Source organism: Macrobrachium rosenbergii, chromosome 11 (assembly GCF_040412425.1).
Source record: "Macrobrachium rosenbergii isolate ZJJX-2024 chromosome 11, ASM4041242v1, whole genome shotgun sequence".
In the NCBI taxonomy this organism is placed as follows: domain Eukaryota; kingdom Metazoa; phylum Arthropoda; class Malacostraca; order Decapoda; family Palaemonidae; genus Macrobrachium; species Macrobrachium rosenbergii.
Genome location: NC_089751.1, coordinates 44,190,617 through 44,211,987, shown reverse-complemented (window position 1 = coordinate 44,211,987; position 21,371 = coordinate 44,190,617). Strand labels below are relative to the sequence as shown.

Genomic DNA, 21,371 nt, shown 5'->3' with positions numbered 1-21,371 from the left:
TTACATTTACGATATTCTTGAGGTAAATGTTTTCAACAGGATTGATAGAGTGGTTTTCAATCTATTTCTGCTGCACGCTTATCTGAACCACCGCGTCTCACTTCCGATAACGTTTGCAATACTTCGGCAATACGTCAGAGAAACTTCAGATACTGTTGCCACGCCTTCACGTTACATTTCCGATAATCTCACTTTGCCCGTTATTTATTTTTTTTTATTTTATTAAGTATTGACGATACTTTCGCACTTTTCCAGACCTCGAGAACATTGTTTAAGCCGGTTCTCTCGCTAATGGCATTAATCGACACGGCCGGATTTCGGAATGGCTGCATGCAAATGCGTTTCTGATGCAAGCAACTGGTTATTTGCCATCAGCCCCTCCCCCCTCCCTCCCCCTTTCCAGGCATCTCTCTCTCTCTCTCTCTCTCTCTCTCTCTCTCTCTCTCTCTCTCTCTCTCTCTCTCGTACTGGAGGTTTTGCTTGCCAGTGGCGAAGTCGAGAATGGTTGTGAAGTGAATTGTTTATTCCGAGGTTTCGTGTTTCTATATTTGGTTTGAAGTGAGGTTACGTGGGCAGTAGTTGTTACTGCATTGGCAGTGTTGGTTTTTCGCTGTTACCATGGAACCGTTTATTTCTTAACTCTCCAGAACATGATTTGCACCGAGTTTGTTCACTTGTTACTCTTCGGTTAACAAATAAATAAGCAAATAAAAAAATGAAGCTATGACAACCATGTGTGCTTTGTAATTCCCATAACTTTCCTTTTTATTTGTAATTAATTCCATCATGGCAAATCTAATTTCAAAGCCAGGTGACTAACGGCAACAGCTTTGAAAAGTATATGTTTGATCTCTCTCTCTCTCTCTCTCTCTCTCTCTCTCTCTCTCTCTCTCTCTCTCAGCCTGATTTATAATGACGCGTTATTGGTCAATCAACGAGCGACCGACCCTGTCTGGGAGTCAGAAGCTGAACTGACTTCGTTCATGTATGGTACATCAGTTAGATGAAACCTACTTCATTACAAGTACGCTGTAGCTGTGTGGATGCTTGCTTGCCGCCTGGAATAATCATTTTCATCATATTCAGCTTCACCATTATTACCAACATTATCGTCACTATTAAGGCTACTACTTTCCTGGAACCTATGATCGTTATCCTTATGTTCGTCATGGTCATTGTAGTTTTCATCATTATCATCATTATTATCTTGTGAATTTTTATCATCATTTTCGTCATTATCACCGTTTCGCTTATCTCCTCTTTCACCATTCAGTGCTTCATCATAGCCATCCTCGTTCGCATTATCTTCATGGTATCTATGAAGTCGTATCATCATTTTCGTCATTATCACCGTCTCGCTTATCTCCTCTTTCACCATTCAGTGCTTCATCATAGCCATCCTCGTTCTCATCATTTTCATGGTATCTATGAAGTCATATCATCATTTTCGTCATTATCACCGTCTCGCTCCTCTCCGCTTTCACCATTCAGTGCTTCATCATACCCATCCTCGTTCCCATCATTTTCACCATCCTTTTCAGTATCTTCATCACCATCACACGAAGTGTCTCTGGGCATCATGTCATTTTCATCAACGCCTGATTTTGACTCTGCGCGTTCCCCCTTTCTGCTGTCTGATAACACCGTCGACGGTGTCGTTGAAGGGGAAATAGGTTGTTGGGTGTGCAAGATGAGGCAGAATAGGGCCTCTCTCTCTCTCTCTCTCTCTCTCTCTCAAATTGAATCCGGCATGCTTGGTATTGGTCCATTGTTATTATGCTTTGGGTAGCATTTCCATTATTCTCTCTCTCTCTCTCTCTCTCTCTCTCTCTCTCTCTCTCATGTCATTGTACGATAAGAACATGCACTGCTATTATCCTTTGGGCAGCATTTCCATTATTCTCTCTCTCTCTCTCTCTCTCTCTCTCTCTCTCTCTCTCTCTCTCTCTCTCTCTCTCATGTTAGTATAAGACAAGAATATACACCGTTATTATCCTTTGGGCAGCATTTCCATTATTCTCTCTCTCTCTCTCTCTCTCTCTCTCTCTCTCTCTCTCTCTTACTGTAAATGGCTAGTGATAGGTTATTACCATACACGTAAAGAGTGTGTGTGTGTGTGTGAGAGAGAGAGAGAGAGAGAGAGAGAGAGAGAGAGAGAGAGAGAGAGAGAGAGAGAGAGAGAAAATTCTGGTATAAAACGAAAGTTACTCTAACTTTCTGTGTTGTTCAGACGTTTTATTCTTATATTAGAGAGAGAGAGAGAGAGAGAGAGAGAGAGAGAGAGAGAGAGAGAGAGAGAGAGAGAGAGAGAGGATAATTGTGCTCTTTCGACACAGGGGAAAGAACGCCTTTGTAAAGTGGAAAGAATTCATGTTCATTGTGAAATAAAATGAAATTTCTACCTGTTAGAACGATCTTTTTACACACACACACACATATATATGTATTGTGTGTATATATATACATACATACATACAGTATATTACATTTATTCAGCTGTACAGAGAAAATCGTTCATGTAAAAAATGCATTAGCGCTGGTGGTATCAGAACAAGACTTTGTGGCATGTCCATTTTTATTCAGTTAGTTAAGTCACTTACGTATGCTCGTAAAAATATCGGCAAACGGCAGAGAAGCTTTTGCAGTTCACAATAAAATTTTCATGGAACCGTGCAATATCTATTTCCTCTCGGTGCGGCTTCTATTCCCTCCACGCACGTGTTCGCTGTGTCTGTGAAATTTTCAAGTTAACGAAGACAACAGCTACAAAAAAAAAAAAAAAAAAAAAAGTGAGGTGGAAAAAATGTCGAAGGCGAAAATGTAGAATTTCAATTCAACTATTCCCCGACGCAGGAGCGAATGATCATAAATGCGACCAGAACACCGCGACGAAAGCGACACAGGCGAATGGGATTTAACCTCCTCCCCCTCCCGCAAACTCTCTCTCTCTCTCTCTCTCTCTCTCTCTCTCTCTCTCTCTCTCTCTCTCTCTCTCTCTTTTCCCCCTTCCCTCCCTTTGACGGGGTGACTTTTAACCTCTTTTAAATACACGTTCTCCCTTGCATTCATGCGTTTCAAACGGGTTCGTCCAGTAACGGATTGCCATTAAGTCATTGCCATTAAACTGAGTGGAAATTGACGATTATTTCAGTCACAGCCGGCGCTGGATGCGGCAATACGATGATTATTGCCTGGCGGGAGCTGTGGACCGTATGCACATTTCACTTCACCGTCGTTGTTGTCCTTAGTAATTCGATGGACTGGTTAGCTTAGATTAAAAAAAAAAAAAAAAAAAAAAATTACGGTGTTAAAATTAATTATTATATTGTATCGCGTTTTATCACTGCCTCTTACTACTCTCATAGATATTTTGAAGGCTGCTTTCATGGAAGATCTTCCTGGCAGTTGTTCTTCTCAAGTGCCTTTCCAATGCTTTCATTACCAATAACTAATATCATTGCTATACACTTGCCTGCAACGTTTTTTTTTTTTTTATATTTTTATTATTAATGTTTCGTGCTCCTTGGTATAACAGCAGGCTCGCAGTCCTGTGTTCTTAGAGTTCTTCAGTGCATATCATTTCACAAAGGATACAATGAAAGCCGTTCTTTTTTTTTTTAAGAATTGGAGACATTTATAGGCAAATTTTTTTCCCCCCGAGCGACGTCATGTCATAATGTGTAATCATTCCAATAATGAATCCATGTAATTTTGATATGATATTGCTTCTTGTTAATTGTGTTCCCAAAACAGAAGCCATTATCGCAGAGATTTGATATGTCCGGAATTTGCGGTAATTATGTTGCTGATCATAATTAAAGCGAATATTCTGCACAGTAATTAGATGATTGTCGGTTGGAAAGGAATAAGATTTTTTTTGTTTGTTTTATCAACATTCTGTATCTGATTATTATTTAGTTTTTTCCTTTAACGTCAGTTTTTTTTATTTTAATGTTCGTGCCTTGATTAGTTTGGCAATATCAGTCAGCAGAGAACGCAAGAGCTCAAGAGCTGGTTTGGGAAATTGGTTTGTTCAGTGTGACAAAGAGGCAGTGGGATAACTAGATCAGGCCTTAATAAAAACAAAGTCGATTTAATCTTTGGATTTTAAAGATCAGTGTCATCGGATCAGTATAGTCAAACTGTAAGTGATACAAGTGTATCATTTCGTACATATATCGCTTAACAAGGTTATCGTTCGTCTTTTGTTCACCACAGTGAAGTTATAAGGTAACTAATAATGCCGGTATTGGGCGTCCTAAGTAGAATAATGTACAAGCGAATCCTGCGGTCTGTAGCCAGATGTACATAAATGATTGTGATCCTGTTTTATAAATCCGGAGTGAGTATGAGGAAGTTTGTGATGATTTTTGTCCTCTTCTTTTGATTTTCCTCGTCAGAGGAAAGTCCATTTTACTTCCTGTGTAATCCAGTGGAACGTTTCAGTATGACGCCACTTTATTGAAAAAAAAAATATCAGCCTCCCGTTAAATGACAGACTTTATGAGGTCAAAGGTCATCGACACGTAGTTACGACTATGAATCATTCGGCTCGAAGATCAACTAACTGACGTGGAAACTGAAACACTTGCAGTCTAAATTGACTTTCACTTAGTATGTAAATCCCGCCTGCCAGCTCCTGGCTCCAACTTAATGCGACTAAAGAATAAATAGACTTGTCGTTCACTCACTGAGAGAGAGAGAGAGAGAGAGAGAGAGAGAGAGAGAGAGAGAGAGAGAGAGAGGTGGCTACCGTGTTGTCATTGTAAGAACGAGAAATGGTCTATCTGTGAATATGACAGTGGCCTGTAGGCCTAAAGTTAAACTTGTCAAACAAGGGCCTCTGATTGAGATTGATTGCGTCCAGTATTCTCACCTTGAGCCTTTGTTTTCGTGGGGTTTGCGTTGCAGATTTTTCCGTTAAGTATTTACATTGTGTAATAGCTGTAAGTCACGGGAATATTTCATTATGCATGTTTTTATTAGGCATCTCAGATTCTTTCTGATTGCTGTATTTATCATCATTGTGTAATAGCTGCCACGGGAATGTTTCGTCATGCATGTTTTTATTAGGCATCTCTGATTCCTAATTGCTACATTTATCTTCATTGTGTAATAGCTGTCACGGGAATGTTTTATTATGCATGTTTTCATTAGGCATCTCAGATTCTTTCTAATTGCTATATTTGTCTTTATTTTCACTTCGATTGGCTAACCTTTCGTTGCTAATTTATCTCTACTTTCACTTCAGTTGGTTAGTTTTTCGCTACTAGAGGACACTCCATAATCGCATTAACCTCAGCGACGTCACCGCTATTCAAATGCTCTTTCAGTTTCATTTAAGATTTTGCGATGAAGGTTCTAACGCCTGCATATTTTATTTCTTGAGCTTTTGATTGGTGAAGGCAATGCTGTGCTGAATTCGCAACGTTCAGTTAACGCCTCCTGCGAAACGCAACTGAGGATATGAAGAGATCATTTTGAAAATGTTAGTATCGCAAAATGTTAAGTTATTGTTGAATGCTCAAAATTGGTAGATCATTTATTGGAGACATTTCATGGCTTCTCTCTGTCTGTCGAGTTTTCACGCCGCGTTCCGTGTTGGTCGTAATGTCTGGTGCTCATTGCTCATATATGAAAAAGAGTTGTTTTTTATGAGTTTCCTAGAATCTCAAAAATCTCAACACTTCAATCATATTCCATTACCTCTGCTGCTGGTTTGAAGTCCGTATCTTGCATCCAATATTTTAAATTGCATTTCACGGTCGATAAAATTATGCCTTTTTAGTTTGTTTTCGACATTTCGACCTTGTCTGTTCCTGGTCTTTGCCTCCAACGCCAGCAAACTGTTGTTTATGCTTTCAAAACATGAGTTGCAGTACATGGCCCTTGACATTGTTTACGTGTGTTTCATGGTGTTCGGAGCTCCTGGGAAACAGTTAATGGTCTCCGACACTTGTAAATGGCCGTTCATGAACTCTTTAAAATGGCCTCCAGCTTTATTTTCCTGCGTGGCCAATGGCCCCTAACTTCAGTTCATTTTTATGGCCTTCCACAGTGTTAAATATTGAATGGCTAGTCTTATATTTTTCCTGCGAGTTTTCGTGAATATTAAAGAGTAGCAAGCTTATATTTTATAGTTTTGCAAATTTATTCATACCAAGATTGACCTGTCTTTGTCTGACCTTTTCTGTTTTATCTCAGTTTCAATATATTTTTCGAAAGAACGATGTTTTCGTGTTGTTTTTGTTTTCCCTTGTCGTTTGCAATTATATTTCATTTTCTGTAATCCCCCTCGCTTTGTAAGCACACGTTTTCCGGCTGCATACGGAATTGCATTTCATGACCGCGAGTGCTGTTTTGAGATTAAAGCCCATGGCGTCGGTACTGGCACTTTGTCCTTCTCGGTATTCAGATTTACATTGCGCAGTTCGGAGCATGTCCTGAGTCTAGACCAGTGGTTCGCAACCTATTTTTTGGCCATGTCCCATCCAGTCAACTCTTTAAATCCTAATGCCCCTTGTGGTGATATATAATAATTCTTATACTCACGTGGAGGAAGCATAAAAATCAAATTACCCCCCTGGTGGGGTGTACGCCCCACGTTGGGAGCCACTGGTCTAGGCCTTTTAATACTGTGTCAGTGATAGAATTTACAGGAATACCCTTTGCTTAGCGTCTCACTTCCACAAGTGAGAGAGAGAGAGAGAGAGAGAGAGAGAGAGAGAGAGAGAGAGAGAACGAACTAGGTCAAGTAATTATAATTCTTCCAGTGTGGAGACATTTTGATGCATTTATTTTTAACGTTGTGGGGAGAAAGAAAGAGAGAGGTCAGTGATTTAAATCTTTTCGTTTTAGAGGCACTTTGATGTGGAGAGATAGAAGATAAATTCTATCTAAACCTAACGTTGGAAAGAAAGAAAAAAACAGGAAGTGCAGTGTAGACACAGTACGGTAAATATATTCTGACTTGTAACGTTGGAGAGAGAGAGAGAGAGAGATGGGTAACTTGAAGGATACCCAGAGTGTCTCCTATCTCATCGAAGTTGTCCCTAACATTTCCGTTTTGAAATGGGAGACGTCGTGCCAACTTCCTGTTTCTCCCCAATCTTCCCGGATATCGGCAAACAAGTCTCCTCATTAACCCGAGTAGATCCCGCTGAGTCTCTCTTTCTCTCTGCCTTGACATCTCAAAATGGAGGTCTTTCTGTGGGTCGCAATTCGAGTCTCGACATTATAAGGACAACATTTTATAGATAAAAGGGTTGGTACGCTATTCGCTCATCTGCGATGCTCGTATGTTTCAGTGCCCACATTTTTGTACTGGAAATTCTGTCCCAGTCAGCCTAATGAGGGCTCACATTCTTTCCGTGTTAGGAATAGTATACCGTGATCATTTAGCATTGTCGAGATTCTGTTAATTACCATACGAATGATTGACCGCGAATTATTTTAAAACATTTTTTCTCGTTCGTACAGTAACGTTAATCATTGAAGCTACAAATGTATTTTTATTGCGCCGTTTGTGTAGGTTTAAAATCTCTCTCTCTCTCTCTCTCTCTCTCTCTCTCTCTCTCTCTCCCTCCTCTCTCTCTCTCTCTCTCTCTCTCTCTCTCTCTCTCTCTCTCTCTCTCTCTCTGATTAATCAAGAGGATACTAGGGGTTCCCGGCCATCTGAGAATCACCAAACTAGCTGAGCCGATTCGCATGTTCCTCATGTGGCAGAGCTAGAATTTAGGCGTAAAGGAGAGACAGGTTCACATCCATATGCTCGGTGACTCTCAGCCTGGGAAATGCTAGCATGTGTTCGTTAAACTGAGAGAGAGAGAGAGAGAGAGAGAGAGAGAGAGAGAGAGAGAGACTGACTACCGAAGTCCACACATATCTGATAGAGCTCATCTGTGAAACAAAACCCTTCCAGGTCTGTTTCTAATTACATACGGAATTGGTAAATGGAAAGAGCGATTACCTATGTGCAATATGCGGTTCGCCCGATGTTCAGGTTACGCTTGAATAATTCTCTCTCTCTCTCTCTCTCTCTCTCTCTCTCTCTCTCTCAGAGGGCGGCATAGCTTGGTGATGATGTTTGGGAATTTTGTTTGTGTATTGCTCCGGAAATTGGATGTTTTGTGTTTTTCTTTTGCGGATAAAATGTTCTTGGGAAGAAAATAAGTTTTACTGTCATTTGTAAAGACATAAACATGCCCGTGTTATTTATTTATATTGTAGCGCTAAAGAATTTCAGACCAAAATATAGGTTATTAGAGGCCTTTTTTGTTTTTGTTTTGTTTTATTCAATCCTGTCGCGCTTGATATATTTTTATTATAGTAAACCATATAGTAGCATCGTGGAACTCCCAAGTTTCTTGAGATTCAGATATATTCTCTCTCTCTCTCTCTCTCTCTCTCTCTCTCTCTCTCTCTCTCTCTCTCTCTCTCTCTCTCTCTCGTCCATCAATCATAGTTTGAGGTTTCCATTTGTGACGTCAGTTCCTTGGCTTAACTGCCTGGTTTTTCCACGAGCGCGAAACTCCTACTCAAAGGGATAGCTTCCTTAGAACTTCTTTCCCTTCTCAGAATCCGCCTGTGCTTTCCAGAGCTCCACGTCAGATATTCTTTTTCTAAGCCTCCATTAACAGTGTGGCTGTTCTTGTAGGCGTCGCCATCTCTAAGCCAATTTAGTTCTCTCTCTCTCTCTCTCTCTCTCTCTCTCTCTCTCTCTCTCTCTCTCATATACATCATGTTTTGAAATATCAAGGGCACTGTTATTTTTTTTATTTTTCCATCTGTTTTATTGGAAAATTGAAAGGAAGGTTTATTTGACATGCTGTATAAACTCAACGAGCTTAACTTATCCATGATTTTTTCCAGTTGGCTAATGGTGCTCAGGAAAAACTGAACTTGATCGCTATTTTGCGCATGATACGGTTTTTGTGCACCATGGATTGTTAGAAGAAATACCCCTGATACAGAAACTCGCACATGTTCGCAACAACATAAACACGTATGAGCGAAAACGTATGAACAGTACATGTATTTAAGACTAAACTTGGCTCTAGTCTGGCTAAGCCATGAGTTTAACAAAGTTGTTGATACGCTAGTCCATCAGATTCACAAAATCTCTTCTTGTCCAATGAATACATGAAGTTTACAGGGCTCGGGCGCCGGCTTACAAAAAATGGATAAAGAATTCCTGTCTAGAGTAAGGCTGTGGGAGGAGTGTGGATTCAATCCTACGAGTTTACTGAAGAAGTTCGTAGAGAGAGAGAAAACAAGCCTGTTAAAACCAAGAAGTGAGTGAGTTCTCTTCAACCGTTGTTAACCGTGGAAGGGAAACCGGAAAATAAACTATAAAGAGTTTCATGTGTATGACGAGAGTACTTATGCCTTTTTTTCGGCTTTTGATTTGGAAGAGGCCGCAAATTCAGACCAGGCTTGTACTCCCCTCCTCAGTTTTACACTCTGGGCTTGTGCGGGCTGAGGGCTATCTTAACCTCAACCAACACTCTTACTCTATGCTTTTTTGGTCAAAAAAAAAAAAAAAAAAAAAAAACGAATCAATTTTCTCTCAGATAACGGCGTTAATCTCCACAGAAAGATAAACAAGACCAGTGTTAGCTGGGTTGAAGACCAAAATGATTGACTTTTGCGGTCTTTGCAGAAAACCAGTTTTTCGTTTTCTGTAGAAGAAAACTATTGAGGTGGCTATTTGTCTGTCCGTCCGAACTTTTTCTTTCCGAACTCAGATCTTAAAAACTACCTCGGCTAGAGGGCTGATAAATTGGTATATTGGCCATCCACCTTCCAAATGGCAGCCTTCTAGCCGCAGTAGTTTTTATTTTATTTAAGGTTAAAATTAGCCATAATCGTGCGTCTGGCTCCGCTATGGGTGAAAACAACACAGGCCACCACCGGGCTGTGGGTGAAAGTCATGGGCCGCGGCTGAGAGTTTCATGGCCCGTGGCTGAGAATTTCATCCACCATTATAGGCTACGCTTTACAGAAAACTCGATTGCGCCAAAGAAACTTCGGCGCATTTTTACTTGTTTCTGTTTGTGATTGACAGGTTTTGCATTCATACGACAAATTCAGTGTTAAGGAAGTTGTAAGGATTAGTTAGGTGGAAGATTGCATATATATATATATATATATATATATATATATATATATATATATATATATATATATATATATATTATACAGTATATTGCGTATATAATAAATTATATAATATATGCGTGTATACAGAGAAAAATTTTGTAGAGTACAATATGAACAAGATTTACATATTCAAATTATAAAAGTTTGCCTATGCTGATGGAGACACACAACACACACACACACACACACACACACACACACACACACACACACACACACACATATATATATATATATATATATAGATTGATAGATAGATACGGTTTTGTGTATTGTGTATACGTTAGGTCTAATTTGCCAGTTGCTGGTGCTGGGGTATTCCGTAATTTGATATTGAGAATGATGATATATTACAATAACGCACTTAACCTTCCGACTCATCCTGGGGATTGCAGATGATGTCTTTGGAGCGACATAACATCGTTACTTGGCACTTAACCCGGATTTCCCTCGTGGCACTTGTCTGATTTTTATTTATTTTATGCTAGTTTTGTTGTTGTATTTCTTGTAATTAAAGGACGACAAGGTCATCAGTGGGATTTCTCCATTTGGTTGCGTTCTTTTGGTGAAGGTAGTTGTTTCATTCATCTCACTTTTTGGAAGGTTTTAAGCTGAGTGTCAGATGTTGTTTTTCGTTTTGCTTTATTCTTTGGAACTTTCTAGAAAATATAGATGGAATTGCAAGAATGGTGTTAATGAATTAATACCGTCTGCTCATTAGTAGATCACAAGGCTGTCCTTGAAGCCTAGATTGTGTTTGCATTCGCTTTCTGAATTGCGTGAAATCCTAGATGAAATAATATGTGCCCTTACTGTTTAAAACTTTAAACTGACTCGGCTCATCTACCAGAAGACTGACGGTTATAAAATCTCACGGAGCTAGCGTGTATCCACCTCCTCCACCCTCTCTCTCTCTCTCTCTCTCTCTCTCTCTCTCTCTCTCTCTCTCTCTCTCTCTCTCTCAGAGTCGCGTCCCCATTGAGAAAGTAATTTACACTTTCATTTACACTTTCAATTATACGTTTACACGCCTGGCCGGTTTCCAACACTGGAGCCTGAAACTGAGCCTTGGCAAGACTGAATGGGTGGTCGGCCTGTTTGCCGGAACCGACTTGTGCGGTGGCGAGTGCATTATAGCGAAGGTCTGTGGGTTCCCTAAAGTCATGAAAATGATGAACTTCTCATTTCATTCGCCAACCTACACAACGACGGTGAAAAAGTTGTTCTCTCTCTCTCTCTCTCTCTCTCTCTCTCTCTCTCTCTCTCTCTCTCTCTATTCGTTTTCCCTAATGAGTGTTGGCTGGATTGAAAGAGCAATATAATAATCACTGTCACATTATATATATATATATATATATATATATATATATATATATATATATAAATGTAAAAAGTTACAAACTATATTTATATACATATATATTTATGTGTCTGTATATGTACATATATATACACATGCACAAACTCATGCACATGACATAACACACACACACACACACACACACATATATATATATATATATATATATATATGTGTGTGTGTGTGTGTGTGTGTGTGTGTGTGTGTGTGTGTGTGTGTGTTTGTGTATGGATGTATGTGCACGCGTTTGTGAGATAGCAAAAGCCGTAGAATATATTCCACTACCAAAAATATGTCGTGCCTTGTTGTTATCATTTTAGAAGTTTTAATGAACAAGCTTTGTTTTGTCTCGGGTACGCTGGATACTAATTCAAACGCTTAATTATTATTATGACGTAGATTTTTGGCCGTCAAAACGAGAGAGAGAGAGAGAGAGAGAATACAACGTATACTTATACGATATAATTCTATTTATGCCCTAAATGATGTGTTTATTTACATTCGTGCCCATACACAGTCATGTACCATATACATGTCTCTGTTAGGAAGGCAACTGGCTTTCCCATACAGGCTACTAATAAAGAGTTAATGAATTCCTACGGCTGAATTTTACACGCCCCCTCCTATCTCGAGCGAAGGAGCTCGAGCCTCTCTTCTTAACCTCCTTGTTCTTAACTTACAGTCTCCTCTAGTTCAGTCTTTCCTTCACTTCAGAGTCTCTCTCCTTCACTCTCGCTACTTGAGCCTTCATTTCGTTATTGTATTTTCTCCTCACTCTCTACGGACTATTTTATGCGCTTTCTTGTTGTTATATACCGTATTTGTTATTATAATTTTTTTTTCGTTATTCACTTCTTGGTTCACCAATTTTATTGGCGGCCGTTTTTGGGGTCTCAGTTTGGTGGCTGTCTTGACTTCCTCTACAGAGACTGATTTATTGCTCTTTAGTTTTGTGATGACGGTATTCTTCTTCTTATCACTGCTTTTCGTTGTTAGTTTTTATTCACTTCTTCGTAACTACGTCTTCGGGACGGTTTCTACTCTACTGACTAGAATAATGAAATTAGTTCTCCGTGTTTCTCCGTGTTCTTGGTCAGTCACCGTGCTCCAGTTTGGTTTGATGCATTTTCCATCGTTCCCGTGCTTTCCTTTTTTTTTTTTTTCAGATTTTCGTCTTTGGTATCGTTTTCTAAGCGTTATTCAGCCTTTGCCGTTCTTTCTTTCTCTGTATTTTACACCCTGCGCTTTTCTGTAGCGCAAGGTCTTCCTTTTAACGGGTTTCCTTCTCTTAGCGTTTCCGTCCCTTTAACCGGTCTTGCTCTTTTCCAAGTTCTTTCTCTTTGTAATCTCACTTATTTAGTAGCATCGTACATTTAAGGGTCATGCAACTCGGAGTATTTTTTTTTCCACCTTATCTCTTACATTGCATTGTATTTTTCTCACTTCGTAGTATTCGTGCTCTTCAATAAATTTTAATTGTTATTTTTTCTTTTGCCTTTTTCTTTAAGGTCTCTCTTCTTCGTTCCCATTGTCTGCTTTCGCTGTGACTGTACTCTTCCTCAGCTACTGTATTCATCTACCCCTGTCTCTGTATTCTCTCTCGTTCTCTACTTTAAATTCTGGCTTGATGCTTCTTCTCCCCACCCGAGGTACTTTATTCTTGCTTCCGAGGTACTGCAGCGTTTCCTACGTTGCTGCAGTCATCTAAGTTGCTTTATTTTTCCCAGTTCATCCCCTTTGCTTTACTTCTTTCTGCCTTGACACTGTAGTTTTTCCTTTCAGTTGACTTGTTCATAGCTTTTTAATATCAGTTTTCTGTTTTTTTTTTTTTTTTAATATCAGTTTTTTGTTCATAACTTTTTAATATCAGTTTTCCATGAGTATCGCCTTCTTGTCCTTTCCGCTAACTATTTTTCCCTTCGGTCCTGTACCTTATTGTACTTCTATTTTGTAACTGAATGTTTTGGTCACCATTTTCTTCGTAATAACCTTAACCACCTTATGATTTACTGGAATATGAAGTTGATTCCACCTTGTTCCAGTTGCCGGACTGACTCGTTGAATTAATCTTTCTGACGGTGCAGAAGTGAAGTCATTCATTCTGAACGATTTACAAAAGCGTTGCTTATTTCTCGTCACGCGTGCTTGAGTTTTCCTATGTACATGTCTTACTCGTTTGCCCGTGCGTAACCTTTTATATTTATTCTCAGCACACACTGCATCATTTAGAAGTTACTTTCTTCTATTATACTTTAATTTTGTATGGCGTGGGTGTTCGTAACTGATGCGACTGCTCGTGCGTACTTGGTCGTTTAGATGCACGAGATTTTGATTCAAATGAATGTACCCGTCATAAGAGCGTCTGTTTATGAAACACCTAAATATAAAGATCAGAAGAGCAATATGAGTATGGAATTTAAGCCAATGGCCAAGTGCAGGGTCCTATGAGGCCGTTCATCGCTGAATTGGAGATTGAGAATAAAAAGGCTTGAAATTTAGAGGTATAATAGGAAGGAAACCTCGCAGTCGCACTATGAAACGGATGTTAGGAGAGGGTGGAAAGTAAGATGGAGGAAAGAGAATATGAACGGAATGACAGTCAGAATAAATGAAAGGGGCTGCAGCCACGGGCCGAGGTGATGCTGCAAAGAACCTGAAGTAATGCCTACAATGCCCCGCGTGAGGTGCACTGACGGCACTACCTCCTGCCGAGTAAGTAGATATAAAGATCGAAAAGTTAGAGCTTTTCTTTATTTCTTGTTTAGTTTCTGCAGAATGTGTTATAGGTGAGTCTCCGGATGAAAATTTGCTCTTCATTTATTCATGAAAGCATTGCTTGACGCAAGAAGAAAACTATTTGAAGTTTGAAGCTTTCGAAAACAGCCTTCCCTTCAGTATCCGTTGAAGCGTGTTAACGATATTTATTTGAAAGTTTATCAGGCGCGTGGATGTGGGCTTGTGTTCACTTATTTCAGATATTTTCATCCTGGTGTCGCAAAACCTGTCTCCCTTGTCTTGCTGGCGAACCATTTGTGAGATTCAGCTCTGGGAACCAGAGATGCTGCAAAATGGGTGTTACCGGGAGCTGTTGTTTTGGCCAGAGCTTGTAGGTGATGAATTTCGAAATGGCTGTGCGTCGCCTGTGCACTTTTTTTCTTCTTTTTTTTTTTTTTAAATCGGACGTTGGACGAATACCGAACACTTTTGAAGAATATGAGTTAAACTTGGCTCATGGTCTGTTGGGAAATGCGTCTGCCTCTTTGTGCGTTCTCTTTCTCTGTTTAGGCAGTAGAACTGTGGAAGGATTGGCATATTATCTATGAACATTCTCCTCATCCCTTTGTTTTTCTTATTCCCTCCCTGCCTAGGTATCAGAAGGGGAGGAAGGCATCCTGTGGGGGTGGTAACCGGGTCGTCCTCGGGCTGAAAAGGACGACTTTAGAAACTCCACCAAAGCCAAAGAGGAAAGTCGGACTAGAGGCGGATTACGTCACTAAGCTGATTGGCGGGTTTTTATTTTCGATGGGTCGTGGAATCGGGGAGGGAGGCGCACCAGTCATTGTACGTTGGTGGCGGCAAGGAGGGGTATTTATAGAATTGGAGCCGAGGCGACAAATCGGAGGATTGATTGGAAGTGGTAGGACTCCCTAACAAGCCGTCTAGAAACGGGCACTCAAAAAAAAAGGTCGTCAAGTAGTAGTTTCAGTCTCTCTCTCTCTCTCTCTCTCTCTCTCTCTCTCTCTCTCTCTCTCTTTGTCAGTATCGAGGTTAGCTGAATGTGGGGGTGAGAAGATGGGTAGTGGACCCCCTTATTTTACTGTTACCTCTTAACATTGTCGTTGACTTATTGGGAAAGTTGAAAGCAGAGGCAAATAGAGGAGAAAGAAAGATGAATATTTTAGATATATATATATATATATATATATATATATATATATATATATATATATATAGATAGAGAGAGAGAGAGAGAGAGAGAGAGAGAGAGAGAGAGAGAGAGAGAGAGAGAGAGAGAGAGAGAGTCAAAAGCAGAGCTGTCCCGTCCGAGAGAAATAGAGAGAAACAAGAAACGAGGAAATATGGTCGTGGAAATGATGCCAGGAAATATTTATTGTGATATATGGAAGGAAAAATTCCTCTCGAAGAAAAAAGGCAGACGGTATAGAATTGGGAGAAGTGAGTTATGACCTTGAAAAGGACTCCATATTTTGCGCCTAATGAACGTCCTTCCTTCAAGAAACTGTGTGTGTGTGTATGTGTATGTGTATGTGTGTGTGTGGTTGTGTGCATGTGTGTGTGTGTGTGTGTGTTTGCCCTGATGTATAGGGCGCTATTGATGCCTCTTAGGCCATTGAAAGGGCTAAGATATGTCTTGAGATTCTCTTCTCTTTGCTTTTTTTGGGAACATGGAAAATGGATATTTCACATCACATTTCGTTGGATAAACATTTTATTTTTAGATAATTGTTGGTAGGATGAAGATGCTAGCACCTTGATTTCATACATTGCGTCATACTGAATATATCGATTCGCTGCCATATTTAGAAACGTGTTTGTTTGTTTATGTAAATTTGTAATGTATATGTATATTTCCCTCGGGGGAAAAATGGGCGTTCTTTTATTGATTGATTGCATCTTTCCCACCATGGCCATATATTTGTGTGAATGTATGAGATGCGCCGGCCTCATCCTCACCCCGACTGAGGCAAGAAAAAAACAAATTCTTTAAGGAAACAGGTTTCTTTTGTGAGAGACACGTATTATTTGACTTGTGAGTGTGGCTTACGTGTAAAAAAATTTTAACATTTTTAGTTTTATTTCCTTATCTATATTCAAATGTTTGTGGTTTGAATCTGGTGAAGACTTGAATACCACTGCCATGAAAGGTATGTGTTTTGTTTGCTATGGAAGTGATGTATTTTGTTTGCCATGGGAGTGATGTTTTATGTGTGCTATGGAAGTGATGTATTTTGTTTGCCATGGGAGTGATGTTTTATGTGTGCTATGGAAGTGATGTATTTTGTTTGCCATGGGAGTGATGTTTTATGTGTGCTGCGGAAGTGATGTATTTTGTTTGCCATGGGAGTGATGTTTTATGTGTGCTGCGGAAGTGATGTATTTTGTTTGCCATGGGGTGATGTTTTATGTGTGCTGCGGAAGTGATGTATTTTGTTTGCCATGGGAGTGATGTTTTATGTGTGCTATGGAAGTGATGTATTTTGTTTGCCATGGGAGTGATGTTTTATGTGTGCTGCGGAAGTGATGTATTTTGTTTGCCATGGGAGTGATGTTTTATGTGTGCTGCGGAAGTGATGTATTTCGTTTGCCATGGGAGTGATGTTTTATGTGTGCTGCGGAAGTGATGTATTTTGTTTGCCATGGGAGTGATGTTTTATGTGTGCTGCGGAAGTGATGTATTTTGTTTGCCATGGGAGTGATGTTTTATGTGTGCTATGGAAGTGATGTATTTTGTTTGCCATGGGAGTGATGGTTTATGTGTGCTATGGAAGTGATGTATTTTGTTTGCCATGGGAGTGATGCTGTATGTGTGCTATGGAAGTGATGTATTTTGTTTGCCATGGGAGTGATGGTTTATGTGTGCTATGGAAGTGATGTATTTTGTTTGCCATGGGAGTGATGTTTTATGTGTGCTGTAGAAGTTAAGTATACCTTAGTTTGACCAGACCACTGAGCTGATTAACAGCTCTCTTAGGGCTGGCCCGAAGGATTAGATTTATTTAACGTGGCTAAGAATCAGTTAGTTACCTAGCAACGGGAACCTACAGCTTATTGTGGAAGCCGAACCACGTTATAACGAGAAATGAATTTCTACCACCAGAAGTTAATTTCTCTAATTCTTCATTGTCCGGTCGGAGAATCGAACGCGGGCCCAGCAGAGTGCTAGCCGAGAACGATACCAACCTTCCCAATGAGGAACTGTGCTGTAGAAGTGATGTATTTTGTTTGCCATGGGAGTGATGTTTTATGTGTGCTATGGAAGTGATGTATTTTGTTTGCCATGGAAGTCATGTCTTTTGTTCGGTTTGTGTGCCTGTCTGTCAAGATGACTAAGTGAAGACTAATGAGAGAATTCTGCTGAAGCCTAGTTAAAAGACATTGAATGACCTCCCCCCCCCCCTTCCTCCTCCAGATTATCACTTGAGGTTGACTTAGATTTTTTCACCGTCGTCATCCACAACATTATCATTTAGTCTCTTCATAGTGAACCTTTCCACCACATATCAAAGTCTGTTTACGCTTTAGGTTCGCTGTGATTGCTCTGTCTAGTTATGCTATTAAACTGATAGAGAAACGGTGCCCTGAAAGCCCAGAGCCCTGATAAATGCCCCTTCCACTCTCAGTAACTTCCCTGTACCGAGTAAAATAAAAAAAAAAAAAAACACGAGTATAATGCAAACCAACACCCAAGTATTGCAGAATTGCATGAAATACGAGAGCTGATTGCACTCGAACTCGATGCTAAATTTACTCTCCCTGCAACGAAGTCTTCAATTATGTCCAATCCGTTATTGCATTCAAGAAAATGCAAAAGAGCGCAGTTTATATAAAAAAAGGAAAGTTATGCAGCGCAATACTGCTCAGTAATCAAAACTATGCAGGAATTTAGTTCATATTAATATTATGTATAATTATAATCAGCTCCTTGCTTGCGTTGCATTCTTTTATTGCGTATCATGTTATTTGATGGAGTTGCTAGGATATGACTTGAGAGTTATTTTGATTATATAATTGCATGATGTGCTTCTGAGTAAAATGCTTTTTTGATGGAATGAAAGTAAATATTTAGCGAATTATTATTATTATTATTATTATTATTATTATTATTATTATTATTATTATTATTATTATTATTATTATTATCATCATCGACTAAAAGATCTCGAATGTTGATATAATCATAAATATTTCTATATATAACTGTGGTTCTCTGAGCCTGAATAGACGCGCGATATAGTATTCTGTATTATTATTATTATTATATTATTATTATTATTATTATTATTATTATTATTATTATTATTATTCACAATGTCGTGATTAAACTGTTATACAATAAAGACCATGATTATATAAATAAATGTTATCATTCGTAACAAAGACTTCCGAACACTGAAGAGGAACACCATTCAGGTGTTCGAAAGTGTATGTTCTTGTCTTTTACCAATAATACAATTTCCAGATGCAACTGTGGATTTTTTATTATACAGTGTCATCATTCTCCTATTCATTATCAGTTAATATCATTAATTGTTATTGTGATATATATCTTTGCTTTCATCAACAATCATATCATTAATTTATATATTTCACCTTCATTACGGCGTTGAACAATCCTGATGGGTTCCGGCGCTTGTTCTTCAAGACCTAAATTTCATAATAAATGAGTCAGTATTATTATTATTATTATTATTATTATTATTATTATTATTATTATTATTATTATTATTATGTGACATATATCTCTGCTTACTCAAGAAAATCCTCAATCAATTTTTTTTGGGGTGAAATGGCCACAGTACCCTTTCTCCACCCTCCCCTCAAAAAAATTTTTTCAAAGCATTTCAGAACCTGAACAGAGCTCTTCGTTCTCATTGCAGATCGGTTCCCTGGAGAACTACTATCTGTTCGAACACCCTCACGTCCACAAGCGATCGGTGGAGCCATCCGACCATCACCATGAGACTCTCAGCTCGGATCCCAGGGTAAGTAGCATGGCAAATAAAACTCGTATGTAAAGGAAACGTTATGACGTGGCAAATAAAACTCGTATGTAGTGGAAACGTTTTGACGTGGCAAATAAAACTCGTATGTAATGGAAACGTTTTGACGTGGCAAATAAGACTCGTATGTAATGGAAACGTTTTGACGTGGCAAATAAAACTCGTATGTAATGGAAACGTTTTGACGTGGCAAATAAAACTCGTATGTAAAGGAAACGTTATGACGTGGCAAATAAAACTCGTATGTAGTGGAAACGTTTTGACGTGGCAAATAAAACTCGTATGTAATGGAAACGTTTTGACGTGGCAAATAAGACTCGTATGTAATGGAAACGTTTTGACGTGGCAAATAAAACTCGTATGTAATGGAAACGTTTTGACGTGGCAAATAAAACTCGTATGTAATGGAAACGTTATGACGTGGCAAATAAAACTCGTATGTAGTGAAACGTTTTGACGTGGCAAATAAAACTCGTATGTAATGGAAACGTTTTGACGTGGCAAATAAGACTCGTATGTAATGGAAACGTTTTGACGTGGCAAAGAAAACTCGTATGTAATGGAAACGTTTTGACGTGGCAAATAAAACTCGTATGTAATGGAAACGTTATGACGTGGCAAATAAAACTCGTATGTAATGGAAACTTTTTGACGTGGCAAAGAAAACTCGTATGTTATGGAAACGTTTGACGTGGCAAATAAAACTCGTATGTAATGGAAACGTTTTGATGTGGCAAATAAAACTCGTATGTAATGGAAACGTTTTGATGTGGCAAATAAAACTCGTATGTAATGGAAACGTTTTGACGTGGCAAATAAAACTCTTATGTAATGGAAACGTTTTGACGTGGCAAAGAAAACTCGTATGTAATGGAAACTTTCTGACGTGGCAAAGAAAATTCGTATGTAAATGAGGCATTTGGACGAGGCAAAGAAAACTAGTATGTAATGGAAACGCTTTGACGTGGCAAAGAAAACTCGTATTTAATAGAGACGTTTTTGACGTGGCAAAGAAAACTCGTACGTAAATGAGACATTTTGACGTATGTAAATGAGACGTTTTTGACGTGGTTAAGAAAACCCGTATTGTAATAGAGACGTTTTTGACAGGGCAAAGAAAACTCGTATAAAATGGAAACGTTTTGAAGTAGCAAAGAAAACTCGTATGTAAATGAGACGTTTTTGACGTCTCAAAGAAAACTCGTATGTAAATGAGACGTTTTTGACGTGGCTAAGAAAACCCGTATTGTAATAGAGACGATTTTGACAGGGCAAAGAAAACTCGTATAAAATGGAAACGTTTTGAAGTAGCAAAGGAAACTCGTATGTAAATGAGACGTTTTTGACGTCTCAAAGAAAACTCGTATGTAAATGAGACGTTTTTGACGTCTCAAAGAAAACTCGTATGTAAATGAGACGTTTTTGACGTGGCTAAGAAAACCCGTATTGTAATAGAGACGCTTTTGACAGGGCAAAGAAAACTCGTATAAAATGGAAACGTTTTGAAGTAGCAAAGGAAACTCGTATGTAAATGAAACGTCTCAAAGAAAACTCGTATGTAAATGAGACGTTTTGACGTCTCAAAAGAAAACTCGTATGTAAATGAGACGTTTTTGACGTGGCTAAGAAAACCCGTATTGTAATAGAGACGCTTTTGACAGGGCAAAGAAAACTCGTATAAAATGGAAACGTTTTGAAGTAGCAAAGGAAACTCGTATGTAAATGAGACTTTTTGACCTCTCAAAGAAAACTCGTATGTAAATGAGACGTTTTGACGTGGCAAATAAAACTCATACGTAATAGAGACGTTTTTGACGAGGCAAATAAAACTCGTATGTAATGGAAACGTTTTGACGAGGCAGGTTGTAATAGAAACGTTTTGATGTGACAAATATAACTCATATGTAATGGAGGCGTTTTGAGAAGGCAAATAAAACTCATTTGTAACGTAAACGCCTTGACGAGGAAATTAAAAATCATTTTATAATGTAAATTGTTTTGACAAGACACTTTGTCTTGTAGCGTTTTCCGTGAAAAGCATTTCAAAATTTCTTTTCTTCTTCCGTTTTTTATAATGATGTACAAACGGTATTTCTTTTCTTTTTTTT

The 21,371-nt window shown here is 38.9% G+C and overlaps 1 protein-coding gene across 2 annotated transcripts in view; it reads left to right on the top strand.

The window, feature by feature from the left end:
- Fur2 (furin-like protease 2) overlaps positions 1 to 21,371 on the top strand; it is a 583,898-nt gene that overhangs the window by 158,721 nt on the left and 403,806 nt on the right. For both annotated transcript variants that reach the window (XM_067111734.1, XM_067111733.1), the window contains exon 2: positions 19,141 to 19,245. In XM_067111734.1, coding sequence (XP_066967835.1) covers positions 19,141 to 19,245 — 105 coding nt within the window. The remainder of the gene's footprint in view (positions 1 to 19,140; positions 19,246 to 21,371) is intronic.